Genomic DNA, 19,718 nt, shown 5'->3' on the forward strand with positions numbered 1-19,718 from the left:
CACCACACACACTGCACTATTCTGTGCAACTTTTGCAGCACAGTCACACAAAGGCACAGCCCGCAGCCCCCATGCACCTCCATTATCTCTGTTTGACATGCACCCTGTGGCTAATACATTGCTGCATGCATAGCTGAGCTGCTTGGAAGGCTGATAGTAAAGAGGATCATCCTGTCAGTAAGACTTTCTCTTGTCTGGAAAGTAATCCAGTCCCAACCACCCCACCCCTCTCCCTCTCTCTCTCTAGCTGCCTGCGTCAGCGCCTCCAGCTGAGTGACGTTGCAGACTGGGAGGGAGCTGTCCACAGAATCAGTGCTGAAACTGCTGCAGCTCCCGTCCTGTTACTCCCAGCACTCTGCCCAATCCATGCACCTCTACACAGCCCTTCCACCCAACCCCCCAGACACTGGTGCATTACTTCTCATGCTTCACCCAGGAATACCTACAGTCCCCAGGATGCTGGCTTCTTAGTCTTCCATCGCGCTGGAAGAGGAGACACGTTAGCACTAAGCCCTACGTTGCAACAGGAATTCTTCCGATTGCATCCCAGAAAGGTAGCAACAGCAGCAGGACCAACAGCAGAATACACACCAGCATCATCATCACAAGCCGGGCGAGTACACACCAGCAGGGGGGCAGTGTCCTAAGAGGAGCTAGGTAGCATTGTAGGGATAATTAGCATCCCAGGAGCTGGGTTGGAGAGATGGTTGCATGCCATGCCAAGGCAAGACAGCACAAACAGGAGCACAGGAAAGGATCCTGAGCTGCTTGGGGGGGATTTAGTTCCCTGGCATTGAGGTGGGGTGAAGGCACGGGCTATGCAGTATGACTGCTGTTCAACCTTTGTTTTTTGGGGGGGTATTTTGTTGTTGGTGACGTTGCTGCTATCATGAATGGAGGAGACGTGAGTCAGAAATTGAGACGTTTGGCATCCTGAAGGGTTACACTTTATTTTAATAATAATATTTTGGAGCTGTGCAGCCCTCCTCTCCCCCTCACTCTTGTAAATATTAAGGGATTTAGCCGTAACATGTACAACCTCTGCTTGGTTCTAAAGAAGAGGTTGGGGGGTAATTAGAGCAAATGGAAAACTCTTTTATGATTGTTACTAAATGATTAATGTTGTTTGGAAATAAGGTGAATAACTTGCTTTTGATAATGCACATTTTTATTCCTGGCGTGCACTTTTTATTACACTGGGGATTAGCCCACTAGGTACAAAGAGGAGCGAATAAAACTGGTTCTTTTGCATCTACCTGGGCGTTTAATGTCCTATTTTATACGAGTATTTTCTCTTTGTTGAGCAGATGAACACTTTCTAATTGATCAGTAGAGTGTTAGAGTTGTCTGTAGAAGGAGATTAGTCTCTAGTGAGCACAACACAAGCTTTGCGCACTCTGCCGGCGCTGACCTGGGTCTTAGGCACTTTTTTCCCCTTATATTTTGGAGTAAAAAGCCCGCACATGTTCTTGAGAACCGTCCTGCTCTTATGGTGCTGCGGATTGCTGAGTCCAAGACAGATGTCTCGCCATCAGGGTCTCCTCAAGTGCCGGTGCCGCATGCTTTTCAATGACTTGAAGGTCCTCTTGCTCCGGCGCCCTCCGCAGGCGCCTTGTTTGCCTATGAACAGCTCAGAATGTGATTTAGGAGCCGGAGGTGGCTTGGCGGCCAACAACAACACATTGACAGCATTGGGGCGAGCTTGGAGGGTTAATGCAGATGGCAGTACCCCAGAAGAGGACTGCTGTTATTCAGCTACGACCACTGGACTCCAACACCAGGCTATGTGCATGGTCAGTAGCGCCTCCACGGATGACTTCTACAAAGGAAAAGCCGAGGACAGGTATTCTCTTGGTAGCCTGGACAGTGGGATGAGGACCCCTCTTTGCAGGATCTGTTTCCAAGGACCTGAGCAGGTGAGTACCAACCATCCTTGTAGAAACGTCCAATAAATCGCTTTGCATCCGTTTATCTGTTTCTGAAACAAATCGACAATAAATCCAGTCTGTGTGGCCGATAAGACAGTTTCCTAACATGATAATGAATGAGCTAATCGTTACCCCGGAACAGGGTGACTCTGTAGTCATTGAACATAATTGATCATTAGTCATGACTAAATTGATTCCAATTTTCTGTAATAATGCAGTCCAAAAAAACACAAAACATTTTAGGACAGTTAGGCAATGTGTGTTTCTCCAGCTGTGGGTGAGTTAAAAGTCCCAGCTGCCAGAACACGCTGTGAGTTGTAGTTCAACAACAGCTAGACCATTTGTTTAGCCTGTTGTAGTTTGGTGGATTATCTTAGATTTTAGCTGTATTTTAGGTATGGAACTGGATAATGTACTGTAGGTTATCATTACTGTAAATAGTTTAATTCCTGCCTCATTCACTAGGGCTGTTTAATTCCTAATTCAGAGTGTTACCTGCAGCCTAAATGTTTCATGTTGTTAAGTCTGACTCACTGTTCCTTGTAAATCAGAGATTTATTGTGGAAGCAGAGATTGAATGTTGTTTACTTGTGAGGTTCTAACTATGCTGATTGCACAATGTCTGGCTGAGCAGTTTGCTTTCTAAAAGTTATTCAGTATTGCAGAAACACCATGTTTTGTAGGTTGTGTAATTGTCATATTTTGTACTGAATAGATATTGCTGCAGTACTTTCCAACAGTAATCAATTTGTTTTCTGTACACATCAATCAGACTCTATGGTTACATTAAAAGTATGTTCATTCTGTTTTGAAAGTGTAAACTTTGATAACAACAAAGGGAAGACTTGCAATGTAGGACAACGAATTTTTGGGGACCTCAAGAAAAATAAAAATGAACGTTTACTAGCTGGTCGAAGTTATTTAAAGTGAACCTGTAGCAGAGAGGAGGTAGACATTTTGTGGGCTAAATATACATGGAATGCAACCAGTTATTTCCCTGGGAACCAACGACATTATTGAGGAACTGCATTACTAATATCCATGGGAAGCTAGTTCTTAGTGAATTAATAAGCTGCATTCTCATCAGTTTAAATAAGGAAGGTGAAGCCCTAATGTATTTCCCTCTGGCCTTAAACCTTCTCTGCTCAAGAACTATGTAAAACAGTTTCTATTCTCTGCCCGAGACAAGATTTACAGATGAAACTGATCAGAACCTGCACATAAACCCCCTCATCTGTTTGAAAACATACATTTTATTTTCTCCAGTAACTGTTTCCTTTGCAAACCGATTTATCTCAGCTTTCAGCAGCCTGATGTTGAAGTACAACTCTCAGCATCCCATGCAAAAAGTTACTTAGAAGCACCTACTGCTAAACTGTAACACCCAGCAGGCATTGCCGAATAAAAAGAGTTGAAGGAGCACATGTAGCATGCCATGGGGTTGGAATTGAGTATCTGATGGAGAGCACAACATCAAGCCTCATTTTAGTTGCACTGTCCAAATTTTTTAGACTTAAAAAGGGAGGAGGGAGCTCGGCCAATTATGTCCTCCTTTTTGACTCTCAAATAATGGAATTTATGGGAGAGCATTGTGGGATTTTTACTTCAACAGTCAACAAAGAACTGATGTGTAATATACCACGTGTGAAAAGCCCAATCTCTTCCTATTGCACAGATCTGACATCCTTGTATTAGAAAATGTCATTGTAAATGCATCTTGTAATGAAAGGGTATAAATATTTTATTATTAGAAAATCAACACTTCAATCGTAGTTACTATTAATATTATTAGTAGTAGCAGTAGTAGTATTAGTAGTAGTCATATAAATCATAATATTCTCATATGTATCTATTACATTTAGTGGTAGTATTAGAATTAGTATTGTATAGAATGAGCTGGGACTAAATAGAATAGACTAGAATGCTCTGAAAGTAAATAGAACACACATGTGAATAAATAGAACACACATGTGAGTAAATAGAACACACATGTGAGTAAATAGAACACACATGTGAGTAAATAGAACACACATGTGAGTAAATAGAATGCATTTAGGATTAAATAGAATGTGCTGGGAGTAAATGGAATGTGCTGGGACAACACAGAATAAAATCCATTGTTAATCATTTGGAATGTGTATGGAGTAAATGGAATGCCCTAAATTGACTCAGCTGGAAGTAAATTAAGCATGTGCTGGGATTACATGGAATGCTCTTGGAGTCAATTGAATGTGCTGGAACTAAACAGAATGTGCTGGGAATAAATAGAATATGCCTGAGGAATCCATTTAGGAGTGAACTTGGTGTGTAAGGAGTAAAGGGAATGTACTGAGAGTAAACAGAATGTGTTAGCATTAAATAGAATGTGCTTGGAGAAAATTAAATATCTAATTAGAACGCGCTGGAATGAAACAGAATATATAGATGGAATATGCTGAGACTATAATTAATGTGCTGGGAGTCAATATAATGTGCTGGAGAGTAAAAGGGCCTAAACAGGATAGAATGCTCTGGGGGAAATTCGGAACATGCTGGGAGTATATGGAATGCTTTAGAAGTAAACTGAATGGGGTGAAACTAGAGCTACATTTTGAAACTGCTCCATGAAATATTCACCTTGTTCATCTTTGGCTGCAAAATTGTTTATGTTTTCCGGCAGAGTTTGGCCCAGTGCTACAGCAACCACACCACACGGCCCCAGGAACTGACGGGTATCGTCCCAGCTCTATTCAGAGACTAAACATTTCCTGAAATATGAATATATAGAATACAGTGGGAATTGTATTCCATGGAATGGTGGAGAAAAGGTGGAAGCGAAAATTGCAACTTAATTGAGTCTGTTCCACCACAAAACTATATTGGCATTAAATTTTGCAGCAACTTTTCTCTTTTCAGGTAATAAATAGAATTCATTGAGAGTCAGTAGAATGTGCTGGGAGTAAATAGAATGCATTAAGAGTAAAATGGGAGAAAATGGAATGTGTTGAGGCTGCACTAAATGGAATGTGCTGGGAGTATATACAAAGGGCCTGATACATTAAGGAAAGTGAGGCAAAAAAATTAGTACGTTTTCTTCCAGACAAAATCATGTTACAATGCAAAGGGTGCAAACTAGTTAATTATTTTACACATAAGATAAATACAGACTCTTTTTTATGTAACACACAAATACTTGATAGCTTTATTTGTACAGTCATGGCCAAAAGTTTTGAGAATGACACAAGTATTGGTTTTCACACAGTTTGCTGCTTCAGTGTTTTTAGACCTTTTTGTCAGATGTTGCTATGGTATACTGAGGTAACATTACAAGCATTTCATAAGTGTCAAAGACTTTGATTGACAATTACATTAAGTTTATGCAAAGAGTCAATATTTGCAGTGTTGACCCTTCTTTTTTGAAGACCTCTGCAATTCGCCCTGGTAGCTGTCAATCAACTTCTGGGCCACATACTGACTGATGGCCGCCCATTGTTACCTAATCAATGCTAGGAGTGTGTCAGAATTTGTGGGGTTTTTGTTTGTCCACTCAGCACTTGAGGATTGACCACAAGTTCTCAATGGGATTAAGGTCTGGGGAGTTTCCTGTCCATGGACCCAAAATTTTGATGTTTTGATCCCCGAGCCACTTAGTTATCACGTTTGCCTTATGGCAAGGTGTCCATCATACTGGAGAAGGCATTATTCTCACAAATATGTTCTTGGATGGTTGGAAGAAGTTGCTCTTGGAGGATGTTTTGGTACCATTCTTTATTCATGGCTGTTCTTAAGCAAAATTGCCAAATCAGCGGCCATTGGTCAACAAAGGTTTAGACTCACTAGGGAGGTCTGCAAAAAAAAAAATGCGAGCCATCCGCCTAGGTTTTCCCAGCCCGGGCTGATAGCACTAGGGCTCATCCCACACTCCTGGGTGTAGAGGGTGTGGGGCATTATTAATTGTTTACATGTATAATTCAATTTTATCCCCTCTGTACTACAGGTTTCAGCATGCCCAGGCCATCATTTAGTGTTTGGGCATGTTGGCGCTTGTGGTGCTACAAGCACCAGCATAGCCATGGCTGCCAGGACATGCTAGCACTTGGGGAACTACAAGTGCCAGAATGCCCTGGCACCCAGGACCCACTGGAACCTGGTAAAATGTAAATAAAACACAGACTCAAGTGTAAAAATTATTTAATTGCAATAAAAACACCCAAAAACATCCCTCATTCACCCTCTTTATTCTCACCTAGATCCAGGCTCTTCATCTGTAATAATTCCAGGGATCCTTGGCTTGGCAATAAAACAACAACCCTGATACGTGACATAATACTAGCTCCTAATCTCATCCTGCAAAATTAAATCTCATTTTTGCCCACTGGTTCAAAAAGTAGGCACAGAGTAACACAGCAAACTTTTGCACCCCATAAAAGCTCTTCTCTGTAAAACCAGATGCAATTGCCCAACACTTGGTGCATGACCTCAGCGGGGAACAATTGCACAGCGGTTTGAATAAATATCTAATATTTAACAGTTGCTGTAAGACCCTGCTTCCTGCTCTGTAACTAGCGTACTGTACTCCTGATTGTTACTATTAAAACTTACATTTCTTTTACAAATTACAAATGTCTGGCGCGGCACAGCTTGTAATAACAGTTACAGAGCAGAAAAATGAACAAAGAATTTTAATTATATTCAAACTCAAAATATTTTAAACCAACAAACATTTGTGCCAAAATCTGTCTCAAGTTCATTCTGCTCTACAGGAAAAGGACGGATGTGTAATATTCACAAAACCATTATGAAAAAAATGTCAAATCCAATTAATGACTTAACTCTTTATTTCTCTTTTTCCTATTGTCTAATTCCTAATGCCAATGCTTCCCAATGCCAGTAATTCCTAATACCAGTGCTTCTTAATGCTAGTGCTTCCTAACGCCAGTGAAAGCAAATAAGAATGAGAAGAAAGTTTCAGTGGATATTCTTGTAGTTTCAAATGAAAGATGAAAAAAAAAACTTATTGCAATTTCCAGCTGGGAAACTACAAGTCCCAGCAAGCCACGGCAGCTATAAGGCATGTCTAACCACAGCAGGCTCAGGCAACCTGTGGCTCTTCAGCTGGGAGAACTACAAATCCCAGTATACTGCCAGCCTGTGTCAGTCAACTAGGAAAATTCTTACTGAGCAAAACTTGGTTGTCCCACACCTAGTAGAATTATTACACATATTATTATTATTATTGTTCATTTGTAAGACACCACAGTGCTCCGCAGCACCAGATAGTGGAGGAAGCAGAGCATATATAAAACAGAGCATATCAGGTAGACAAAATCAATCCACATGTAAAAGCAAATGGTGGAGAGGGACTTGTCCCGGAGAGCTTACAATCTAGTGGGAAGAGGGCAGATTTGAGACAAGAGGAGAAGGTGCGGCTCAGAGTGAGAGTGTGAGTATTATAAGTGTGAGTATTATAAGTGGGAGTAAGTTATCACCAAGCAATCATACTCTTCCCTGGCCACATAATCTGACCCAGGAAACACCAGGTTTGTGCAGAGAGCATGAAATTTTACAACTTCATCTCCACTCTGCAAACTCCAGTGCAGGTTTTACAAATCATCCTGCTGGGATCGAGCTTCAAACACACCTGTTTGTAAACTTTCTTTTTAACATTTTTTGAAATCCTTTTCTTGCCCATCTTTGGCTGTAGTCAGGAGCAGGCTGTGCTGGGGGGGCAGGGGGACATCTGCCCCCTGGGCTGGTCCCATAGTGAGCTACCTTAGGCTGGGTCAGTGGGCCACCTGCATTTGTTTTTCCTTTCAATGCTCCTAATAGGCTGCTGAGTTGAGTCTTGCCCCCCCCCAGACTAAAATTTGCCAGCCCTCCCCTGGCTGTAGCAAAGACAATTTGTACTGCCAACAAATATTATTTGCTCTATTGCACCCTTGAAACAACAACTTGATTTTTACATATAGCCAACACTTTCCACGGGCAATTAGCAAAACAAACTGGTGCTTTAGCATCCAACACAAGCAGAGGGCAAAGTTCTGTGCACTGGGGTTTTCCCTGACCACACCTAACTCACAGCTCACTGAATAACCAGCTGTGGCGCCTCTACAATGTTTAGTCTACATTGTAGAGGCGGCGCTTTCTTAAATGACCACCTTAATAGCGAGAATGTCTAGGTCGCACTTTAACATGAAGTGATTTGCAGGCGCCGAAATGTTCATTCGGCAGAATTCTTTGTAAAGTGATTTCAAGCAGTTCTCCTCATCTCCAGGTAGGACAGTTGAAATTCGCATTTTTCCAATCAGTCAAACTGCTGTCGGATTTACTGTAGTCGCTGAAGCGACTACCACCGGTCACATTATATATATTGGTGGGAATGTAGGGTATGCGATGGATTGTCATTTGATGCCACTTCTCTTCCTTTCTTCATTGTAACACTATCACATTCCAGTCACTTACATTCATTGTAGCATTTTGATGTTATGTTAAAATTATATCGTGTTGGGTGGTTTATTCCTTAAATAGTGCTAACGAGATAACATCAGATTATCAGATCATTTATTTTTTCAAAAATATAAACCTATAAGATATAGTTTTTGTGTCCGGGACACTGCCCCTCCCCCGTCCTCTTCTGACTATTAGTAAAGTTGAAGTACCTGAGACATTTGTAAATGTTGGAATCCCATTCCCTCCCAAACTCTCCGATGGGCAGTGAAGCGCTATGTACAATGCTCCTTTGGTGACATCACATGATTCAGGCTGAAGTGGTAGGAGGGTGGACTCTAATGTGATGAATACACTCTTGTACAGTAAGCCTCTTCAGATTTTTCAGCCTTCCAACTAGACTTCAACGTTGCGGAGCAATATTTGGAGGGTGTAGATATATTTGCCCCTTGACGCGGGCAGGGTAGACCTTCTAGGCGCAACTGAGCAAATGATTCTGCATTGAGCGCTCTTTATAAATGGGATCTGTAGAGGAAAACGGCAGAATTAGAAATAGTAAGAAGAGGCCAGAGAGGATGCTGGATAAGTATTATCACTATTGAATGAATACGATTCTTTATGTAAGAAACAGTGTACCCATAGCACTGTATATATTATTACCTCCCACTTGTTAGTTAACATAGAAGTGGTATAAAAGGAATGGATAAAGTATATGACAAAACTGTCTATCATAACATAGGCAAACCGAGGGGGGGTTTCCTAGTCCCTGGAAACCCCCCTCCAAGCCTGGGGCACTGTATAATTGAGGTGGCTGGACCCTGCCCCCACTTCACATAGCTCTGCTTGAAAAGGGAGAGCTGTGTGCACTTAACAGTAGTGCATGCAGCATTGCTCATGTATATTATGGGGATAGGAAGAGGTGGAGAGCAGCCAAGCACTGTCTAAAATTATAGCCACACCCCCATGCATGCTGGTCACACCCACTGGCGGCGTGGTGTGGAAACCCCCTTCTACAATTCCTGTGTTTGCCCCTGAATTATAACATTTTAGAAGGTATTTAAAATGGAATTAACGTAAACACTGAACCCTGGTTTCAAGTCACACAAACCAAACATTGACCACCTTTGCGTAGAGCAATAATGGACAATATTCTGACTACTGTATAACTCAGCAAGTCTCTGGACATCATCAATGATTTAGTCATCACTCCAGATAAAGAAACATCTTGTAACATTTCAGTTAATTCCACCGGGCAAAAATGGGTCATTGCTGAATGTCTGTGAATTTCGGTGCCCGCTCACTTCACAAGTAATCCAGAGTTTTGCATTTAGACTTTGGTAGAGCAGCTGAAAGCCTCTCCGATACACAGCAATGTAACAATGTCCCAATGCAGAATGTTAAATACCAGGATGACTCACTGTGAAATTCAACAAATACCCAGAAACAGTCAGAGGAATCAGCGTGGAAGATCTCTGCGCTCTACCAAGAAGACAATAGTCTGATCTTCTTAACGAAATGTAGAAATATAACTCAATTATTTTTTACTGTAATCCCAATGCGGTTTATTTATGTCTATTTATGTGACGTATTTTCACAAGGAAAAAAATCTTGTGGAGATATCATTATATGATTTTTTTAGTAAGTGTCAATGCTGGGCTTTTGCATGTAGGTGTGTATTTATTTAGGGTCTAACCCGACACAGGGCCAATAGCCCCCAACATGACGTTCCTCATAAATCTATTGTCTTTGAAATGCTGCTCTTGTTTCTGGCATCAGCACAGTCAGATATTCTGAGAAAGGAGCAGACAGAGGTAGATATAAGAATTAAACCAGTCTGAGCATCTGGCAGCAACTAATATACTGAAAATTATATGTTGTGGAGTACGGAACGTGAAACAAATATTTACTTTAAATTCTTAGAAATTTTGAAATGAAAAGAATGTTATTCTTAGTAATGGCAGTAAATTATTTTAACATCTATTTACATGCCTCCCAACCGCGCAGCCGTCCCACATTCGGCATGTTTTCCCAACGTGCGGGAGTTTGGGAGTTGGGCCCCCACTCAGCATGGTGCCTCACAGGGGCAGGCTGGACCGGGGGGCAGGGGGGCCGCTCAGTCTAACGGCTGTTCGGGCCGGCCGTCCGCCCCCCCTGACCCCCCCCGTGGATGGAGTAACATCTTAATTTAACCGGCGGCCGCATTACTTGTCAAGCGATGATGCGGCCGCGTCATAATGACGCAACTGCATTGCGTTTCACGTGATGTAGCCGCTTGTAAGCCCCCCGGGCTGAAACCTGCCATCCCGCGCCTGGTGCCTCTGGGTGCACGGTGAATCAAGGATGCTTTTAGGTGAGGGGTGGCGGCTGATTGCTTCACGTTAGGGGCTTGAGGTAAACAAGACTGTAACGTGAGGTGGAAGCGCCTCTTTAGAGGAGGCTTAGCTGTGTCCGGCTGTAGACAAAATTGGGGAGCCTTCTGGAAATTCCAGTAGAGTAGGCAAATATGTCTCTAGACCAGTGGCGGATCCAGAGGGGGGGCGATAATCGCCCCCCCCCTAGCAGTAGAAGTCCTTTAAATTTGGGTCCAAGACGCCGATCAAAAGGGATGTAGGGGGTGGGGCCAATCGCAGGTGGTGGGCGGGGTTTTCCGGGGCCAGCCAATCAGAATGAAGGAGGGGCGTGATTATGCTAAATTCTCTTCCTTCCTTGCTCCTCGCCTAACCCTAATATGTTCCCTCTGCAGTAGGGTTGTATGAGTAAATTTATTACTAAAGGTCTCAAGGAATAAGTCATCTGTGGCGCTGAAAGATGTATATTAAAATTGTATAGAACTCATGAAAGTTGCAAGGTCATATTGTTGCTTGTATCCATAGTTGTCATCGCTCCCAGAATGACCTAACTAGGGTGAGACCTCACCCAGGTCAGTTAACACTGAGGGCCTAATTCATAAAGTAGAGCAAAGCAAAAATAAAGGAGTAACTTTGCACCTTGGCAAAACCATGTTGCATTGGAGGGGGAGCTAAATTTATAGTTGGGGTAGGGTATGTCCTAGATCAACTTTAAATTTCAGTATAAAAATCAAATCAAAGCTATCAAGTATATGTCTGCTGCATGAAAAAAACAGCCAGTATTGTCCTTATGTGCAAAATAATAAACAAATTTTCACCTCTTGAATGATAATGGTTCGTCCAGGAGCAAATTTACTTCTTTTTTTTGCTTTGCTTTCTTTATTGAATCAGGTCCCATGAGGCCAGGGGAATAATGAATAAATTAGTATGATCTAACAACTTGTCCTACCCACCTGTTGATGCAAATCAGTCATCAAGTGTAGCTCACGTCTATTCATATCCCCTCTCCCCCGCATCTCCGGGTAGCGAGGAATGAAATCTAGATGAGCATGCTATATATTTAGACTAAATACATTATTATAAAATTGCATTAGCTGCAAAACAAGACAAAGGGCAGCATGGGGGTGTAGTGGTTAGCACTTCTGCCTTACATCACTCTGGTTGTGCGTTCAATTCCCGACCATGGTCTTATCTGTGTGGAGTTTGTATGTTCTCCCCGTGTTTGCGTGGGTTTCCTCTGGGTGCTCTGGTTTCCTTCCACACTCCAAAAAATATACTGGTAGGTTAATTGGCTGCTAACAAAATTGATCCTAGTGTGTGTGTGTGTGTGTGTGTTAGGGAATTTAGACTGTAAGCCCCAATGGGGCAGGGACTGATGTGAGTGAGTTCTCTGTACAGTGCTGCGGAATTAGTGGTGCTATATAAATAAATGATGATGATGAACTAAACTGCAGGTTTGAAAAAGTGGAGATGTTGCCTATAGCAACCAATCAGATTCTAGCTGTCATTTTGTAGAATGCACTACATAAATGACAACTAAAAGGCAACTTCTCCACTTTTCCAAACCCGTAGTTTAGTAAATATACTCCAAAGTCTTTTATCATCATGGCAGCTCCCAGCCAGAAGAGGATGGAATTGTAGTACCGGTGGAGGCTGTGACTGGCAGGATGCCGGTGATGGGGCACAGTCTGGCAGCATATGGGTGATGGGGCACAGGTTGGCAGCATCAGGGTGATGGGGCACAGTCTGGCAGCATAAGGGTGATGGGAGGCTGATAACATTTTTGTTTCACGTGTATCATTTGTGGTAATTCTAATTCTGCCACCACAAACATTTCTTCTGGTTTTATACTCACCCGGCTCATAGATAAGTCTGGTCTACTTTCTGCTGCTCTGTATCCTCTTTAGTATCCTAAACACTGCTACGATATCTTCCCTTAATCTTATTTCTTCTAGACTAAACATGCCCAGTGCATCTAATCCCCCCTTGTAGCGTCTGCAGCTCTCCGAGAGGTAATGCTCCTTTTAAAAGCTGTCTTAGCTCCCCAGAGACTCGGCAACGCAGCGTTCAGCACTCAGCAGATGAGTGGAGCTCGGTCCACTACTCCGAGCCAGGGGCCGCTGGCCTAGAATGTACTTTATCCTCTGATCACGTGGGCAGCTCGTGGATATGATTATAGGGAAACATTTCCTTTGCAGTTACTTTGCCCAACATCCTACAAATCCAGGTCTGTTTGTTACAGTGACATCTGGACGTTACATTTGTATTATTATTGCTGCAATTTTGTAGCCGGACAAAAACAAGATTTTTTTCCTGAATGCCGGGACTGGGCACAGTCGTTCCCTACCTTGAGCCTAAGTTTTCTCACTGTGCAAAATATCATGGATTGAATGTGACCTCGGAGGCAGCATTAACCAATAAGTATTGTGTCCTATTAATGTGCAGATACTGTTATGTATCTGACTCTCCTGGAGTGTTATCACACGGAGGTGAAGGGCACGTGAAGAACATACAAACTCCACACAGATAAGGCCATGGTCGGGAATTGAACTCATGACCCCAGTGGTGTGAGGCAGAAGTGCTAACCACTGAGCCACCGTGCTGCCATGCTCTGATCTGTTCTGTGCCCTGTGTGTGCCCTGTGTGTATGGGTTAGTTATTCTGGTGAGCAAAGTAGCATAAATTTGTTCCCCACATCGACTCTCTATTTAAATCATGTTACATACATCTAAAAAACATTTCCAGAATGAGCACATATACTATACAAGACACCTCAAAAACTCTAATTTCATGCACTTATCTCCTGCATTGATTATTGAAATTCCCTCCTTACTGGTCTTTCCCAAAACAGACTCCAGTCCCTACGATCTATTTTGCATGCTGCGGCTAGATTGATTTTATTTGCAAATCCTTCTTCCTCCACTGGTCCATTCTGTCTTTCTCTACATTGGTTGCCTGTTTTTTCCCGAATCCAATATAAAATACTTCTACTAACATACAAGGCCATCAACATAACTGCACCAACATACATCTCCTCACTTGTCTCAAAATATCTCCCAACCTCTGTGCGTCTCTCTTCCACTCTCATCACATCCTCCCATTCCCGGTTACAGGAATTTTTTCGGGCTGCACCCACTCTATGGAATTCTCAATAAGACTTTCCTCTGGTCTTCAAACCTTCAAGCGCTCTCTGAAAACCTACCTCTTCAGGCAAGTTTATAATATTCCTCAACCACCCTCTTACCCTCCCTAGGTTACCCCATTACCACCCTTTACACAGTTCCCACAAGACAATAACCCTCTGATCCCCTGACGAGCATTTCTCTGTGACTGGATCATTTAGCATTCAAACCACTTTTACCTTTGCAATGTGGCTGGATCGAAATGCAATATGTAGCACTTACTCTCATGTATCAAACTCCCATTTTTCTATAGATTGTAAGATTGCGAGCGCAGTCATCTCTCTGTCTGTATTACCCAGTTTTGTACATTATTGTGTTTGTCCCCAATCGTAAAATGCTACAGAAATTGCTGGCGCCATATAAATAAATGATGATCATGATGATGATGATGATAAAGACAAAATATTTGGACACATTTTATCTATATTATGGGTGTGAAACTAAGTTTACTCTGTGAGCAAAAGGGGTGCAACAGTGATAAAAAAAAAAAGGAACAGGTCTGCATTGCGCTCATCATTGATATATTTGTCGTAGAAGCGAACTTATAACTGAAGTTATTGACCTTGGCATTTACCAGAACCTCATAATTTCTCCTTTTGTGGTGTGTAACCCTTTACCTTATATGCCAGCAATTTTCATATTTAAACTTCTCTCATCTCTATAGACCATCAGAACATTGTTGAACAAAGTGAGACACTGCTGAATGCAGAAACAGGCAGCTAGAGACAGGAAGTTGCTCCTTTGCAGGACATGTGCTGTATAGTTTATTCAGCTAGACAGCACCTGTCCTGCAAAGGAGCAACTTCCTGTCTGGAATCCTGAGTGTGAGATACACACACTACAAAGGATAGTGATAATGCCAACTGATTAGGGAATTACATAGGACTTGGCTTGTAGCCTAACCACGTATTGAGCCCTCCATTGTGTGGCCTGGCTAAGCATGGACCCAAACAGCACAGTGGCAGCAGTCCAAGGGGAACAAATGTGTGTCTGGGGTTAATTTTCAAAAATTTAGAAGGTAGACTTTACCTCTCTTTATACCCTCAAATCTCCCCTAATAAAATGTAATCCTCTCTCCATGCAAAACACACAAGACAAACTTTTTTTCTAGATTCACCAACCAGAGCAGTATTATTTACAAACTCCTATCGCCAGCTCCGTAACGTAATATACTTGAATGACGCTCACGATTATTATTATTTGTTGATAACTTTTTTGTTCCTCCGCAGCTCCTGCCGCCTATAAACTCTTTTTTATTGCTTGAGCCTCTAGGGCTCCGTTAGTTTGGTCTTTTACATTATAGAGCCGTTTTGCTCGCCAGTAGTTGCTGTATGATGGATGCGAGAGAATAAAGCTTTGTCGGTGCAGAGAGACCGGCTGCAGTCTCCCAGCATTCACAGAACAATACACATTATAGCCTGCGTGAGTTAGTTTCAAAGGAGAAAGCAGCAGAATCTGACAGATATCCCAATTATGGCTGGAGAGTCCTAATATTGATGTGATATTGCCCTTGTTTGTGATGCTGCATGATCTTACTCATTATCTATGCACTTGTGTATGTGTAACATAACTACTGTCAAGATTATTTGAGTGCTTGGGAGACTGAATACGTTTATCTAACCAGAGACTGTAAAGTACATTAATAAAATTCACATTGTTGTGAAAGTGTTTTGGTTGTTATTTTTTTTTTTTTTCACTGTACTTGAACATTTTTCCTGAGACTTTTACTGTTTCCTGATTCGTCCCCTTGAATGATTTCTGAAACCTGTCACGGGTATGCAAGGGCAAGTTTGGGAAATTTCCATACACAGAAATAAAGTCTTAGGGGTATATTTACTAAACTGTGGGTTTGAAAAAGTGGAGATGTTGCCTATAGCAACCAATCAGATTCTAGCTGTTATTTTGTAGAGTGCACTAAATAAATGAAAACTAGAATCTGATTGGTTGCTGTAGGCAACATCTCCACTTTTTCAAACCCGCAGTTTAGTAAATCTAGCCCTTAATCTGCTGATGTTAATCTGAAGTTGCTATCGGAGGATGTTTCGCCTCCCTGATGGTAATTGTTGTCCGATGAGACAGATTTTTCTCCCTGACCCTTAGTTAAGACTTGTCTTGTAATATTCTTTGAAAATGTCTAATTTCTATAGAATTTCAAACAACACTGAAATCTGCCCTCCGCAATAGTTACCAACATGTGAAAATAATTTCCTGGGGCACTTAGCTTCTGAGCCAGTGTCTCTAAACACATCATGTACTTGGTGGCAACTGAGTTGAAAAGGACTTAGGAATACTGATTGGCAGAAAGCTGAGCAGCTGCTCAGTGCCAGGCAGCAGCTGCAAAGCCGAGTGCAATTACGGTATGCATAAACGTTATGCAAACATTGTATGACCATTGTATAAGTCACTAGTAAGACCACATCTGAAAGATTGGGTACAGATTAGGACACTGTAAGAAAGACATAAGAAAAATAAGAGGGTTCAGAGGGGGACACCCTTAATAATAAAAGAAATGGAAGGGTTAAACTATAGAAAGTGGTTAGAAAAAAGAAAAAAAAAAGCTTTATTTACCTTGGGGAAAAAAGGTGTCTGAGAGGTGCCCTAATTAATGTATTGAAATATATCCAAGGTCAGTGTGGAGATTTAGTAATAAGGTTTCTGTACCAAGGGCCATACAAAGGACATAGGGTCATCTATTGCGAATGGAAGGGATTCTTTACGGTAAGAGTGGTTAGGCTATGACATCAAGTAGGTGGGGCAAAGAGTATGATTATGCTGATTGTGTCATCATGCCCGTGCACGCTCAGTGTTCACTGAGGTGGGCGGGGCTTGATGCAGTTTTCGCCATCGCTCCACCTCTCCGCCCGACTTACTCTATCAGAGTCTGGGAGGTCTCCCCTTAATATGGTATTTAATTTTTTTTCCTTCCCCCAATTTTGTATTCCTTAACTGATTTATAATAAATTATGAGCTGGGGCCTTAATTGGCATCAGTTACTGAACCCCCAGCACGGTCACAGTCTGCACTGAGTGATTTGGAGCACGCACCGCGGGCTTGAATTAAAATATAAAATTAGTAAATTATTTATAATATTTATTCTGTGGGATGATTGCAACACCAGTATGGCTTTATAGAGTGTTACGTTTTAATATAGTGTTGTTTATAACGTACACATACATGGTTGGAGTATTTATGAAAAACTAGCAACATTATTTTGATTTGTTTTATACATTTATTTGTTATATCTTTGGTTCGACTGGTTTCTACAAAAAGTGAGGGTAAGGAGATCCAGGACAGATCCTTTGGGCTTTACAGCACAAGCTCAAGCATGATGGGGGCGCTCATCCCGGGGGGGGGGGGGGGAGGGGGGGAAGGGGCATGGCCAAAATGACACAATTTGCCACGACCCATCCCCTCCTGCCCTCCCACCATGCCCCCCTCCCTGTCGACAAAAACTCAATGTTGGCAAGTATGATTAAAACAATAGGAACTGGTGGCTTCACCAAGGTATGAGGTACAATCCCCGGGAAAGTCACAGTATGTGAGAATAATCTAAATGGCATACTTTGCTTTGTAATTTTAAATTTTTGTCCTGCATCAGATCCACTTGGGACAGTGTCCTAAAAAAAAAAGCATTGCCTTCATGTGCATTAAAGAAACACAGAGTCTATATGACATGTCTTCTGCATAAGACTGAACATCGTTTTGACCTGCTTGTGCTTCATGTTCCAATATAATACTTGGGTGTTGGGATTTAGTTGTTTTTAATCAGCATTTATTTTTTAATAAAAGGATTTTAATGCCAGTATGTCAGCATTTTGCGTGATGCATATATTTAACATTAAACCATGCACTGTTTGATGTTATGATACTCAATATAAAATAAATAATGAACATCTCACATGATTTTGGCACAAGCCTCTGTCTCCAGGTCATAGATACACGCGCTTTCTTGTGGCTGAAGAGCTTGTAGTTACTTTCCTGATTGCAAAGCGCGTGATCCTTCCTCCATCCCCGAAGGTGCACAGCCGGATAAGCTGCACTAATGAATCATCTGTAATCTGGGGTCAGACACAGTACAGAGATTTCTAGTCTGAGGTCTGAGAAGTCTCTCTGCGCTCCAGCTGGGAAAGTGGATAATTACTATAAGGAGTCACAATCATCGCACAAACAATGTCCTTATTCATTAAGGAGAGTAAAGCAAAAAAGGAGTAACTTTGCACCTGGGCAAAACCATGTTGCACTGGAGGGGGGGGGGGGATTTAAAATGTGGGGACAGATTTATAGTTGGGGTAGGACACGTTCTATATCAACTTTAAATTTCAGTGTAAAAATAAAGCATACTTGCCAACTCTCCCGGAATGTCCGGGAGACTCCCGCATTTTGCGAGAGTCTAACGGGCTCCCGGGAGAGTTTGGCAATATCCCGGATCTGCCCACTTCACTAGGAAGTGCCCACTTCCTAGTGAAGTGGGCAGAATTAGCTCCCAAACGCAGTGATTCCCGGTGAATCGCGGTGTTTGGCCCTGCCCCCGCTGTCAAATGATGCGTTTGCATCATTACGTCACAGGGGCGGGCCCAAAATGAAGCACATTTTGGAGCCCTGCCCCCCATCACGCCCACCTGTCCCGGAAACCAACTTGGTCAAGTTGGTAAGTATGAAATAAAGCTATCAAGTATTTGTGCGATACTTAAAAAAAACAGTCAGTATTTATCTTATGTGCACAATAATGAACTAATCTGCACCCCCTGTATTGTAACATGGTTTTGTCCAGGAGAAAACTTACTCATATTTTTGCCTTATTTTCCTTAATGAATTAGGCCACATGTGTTTTATATGTGTGAGGGTTTAAATAAAGGAAAGTGTCCTGTAATAAATGTTGCAAAAACAAAATGTTAAGTTAATGTTTTGTAATTTATCTTGAAACACTAAGGGGGCCGATTTAATTAGTCGCAAACGATTCACACATGAAACCGTGATTTATTTTTTTTTCCTTCACCTCGCGAGATTCAATTGACATTTTTTCACACTTTTGCAAACATTCACAGGCGAGAAACATCCAATTCGCAACCCTATTTTTTCACCCCGATAATAATGTATAGTATATAAGAACCAGTGCTCGTGCATTGGGGATGAATTCTCTTAAAACAGTTTTCTTCTCAGAAAGTGGTGAAAGGTTTTATCATCTAACATCCCAGGACTTACACTGACCCTGTGATATGCACCTGCTATCATTTATCTTATGATGTAATATGTGTAATAACAATAAAACAGAAATGTTGTCCTAATTTTCTTCATTGGTCTGTCCTTTCACTATCTATTTATCATAAATCATTATCAACATCACAGCAAAAAGTGTCATTGGATTATCGCCTCTAAAAAATGAATTATCTTCATGATTTAGAACGATTATATTGCTCAGCTGTCACGGCAATAAACTAATGTTAAATTGTGTTGATACGTCATTTTTTCTTTGTGGTAATTAAATGATAATTAAATGATAAGTAGCTCAATCGTCTGTTATGTGTTAAAATCCAAATAGTGTAATTTTCTTGAATAAATTAGCCGTCTTTAAACAATAATCTGATTTGCTGATTGAAATTCTTGTTTAATAAAAACACAACTATTAGAGAAGGAGGAAATACAAAAGTTTTTACAAAAAAATAAATAAATATAAAACATTGTCCCCAAAACAAACCCTTTGTTTTTTCAAGCGCCTCATTCTTTTTCCCCCAAGATATATTTCTAACGTATTCTGGAAAGGTAACGATCTCCCCATAGGAATGCATTGTTAAACAAGCAATAACGGTTTTGCTTTTTATATTAGTTGACAATAT

General features: G+C 41.6%; 1 protein-coding gene across 1 annotated transcript in view; it reads left to right on the top strand.

Annotated features, from left to right (window-relative positions):
• The first annotated feature begins 302 nt into the window (after positions 1-302).
• MARCHF4 (membrane associated ring-CH-type finger 4) overlaps positions 303-19,718 on the top strand; it is a 68,196-nt gene continuing 48,780 nt past the window's right edge. The window contains exon 1 of the mRNA XM_075181099.1: positions 303-1,916. Within this exon, the coding sequence (XP_075037200.1) occupies positions 1,464-1,916 (453 nt within the window). The 5' untranslated portion in view covers positions 303-1,463. The remainder of the gene's footprint in view (positions 1,917-19,718) is intronic.

The sequence above is a fragment of the Mixophyes fleayi genome, chromosome 7 (genome assembly GCF_038048845.1).
Source record: "Mixophyes fleayi isolate aMixFle1 chromosome 7, aMixFle1.hap1, whole genome shotgun sequence".
In the NCBI taxonomy this organism is placed as follows: Eukaryota; Metazoa; Chordata; class Amphibia; order Anura; family Limnodynastidae; genus Mixophyes; species Mixophyes fleayi.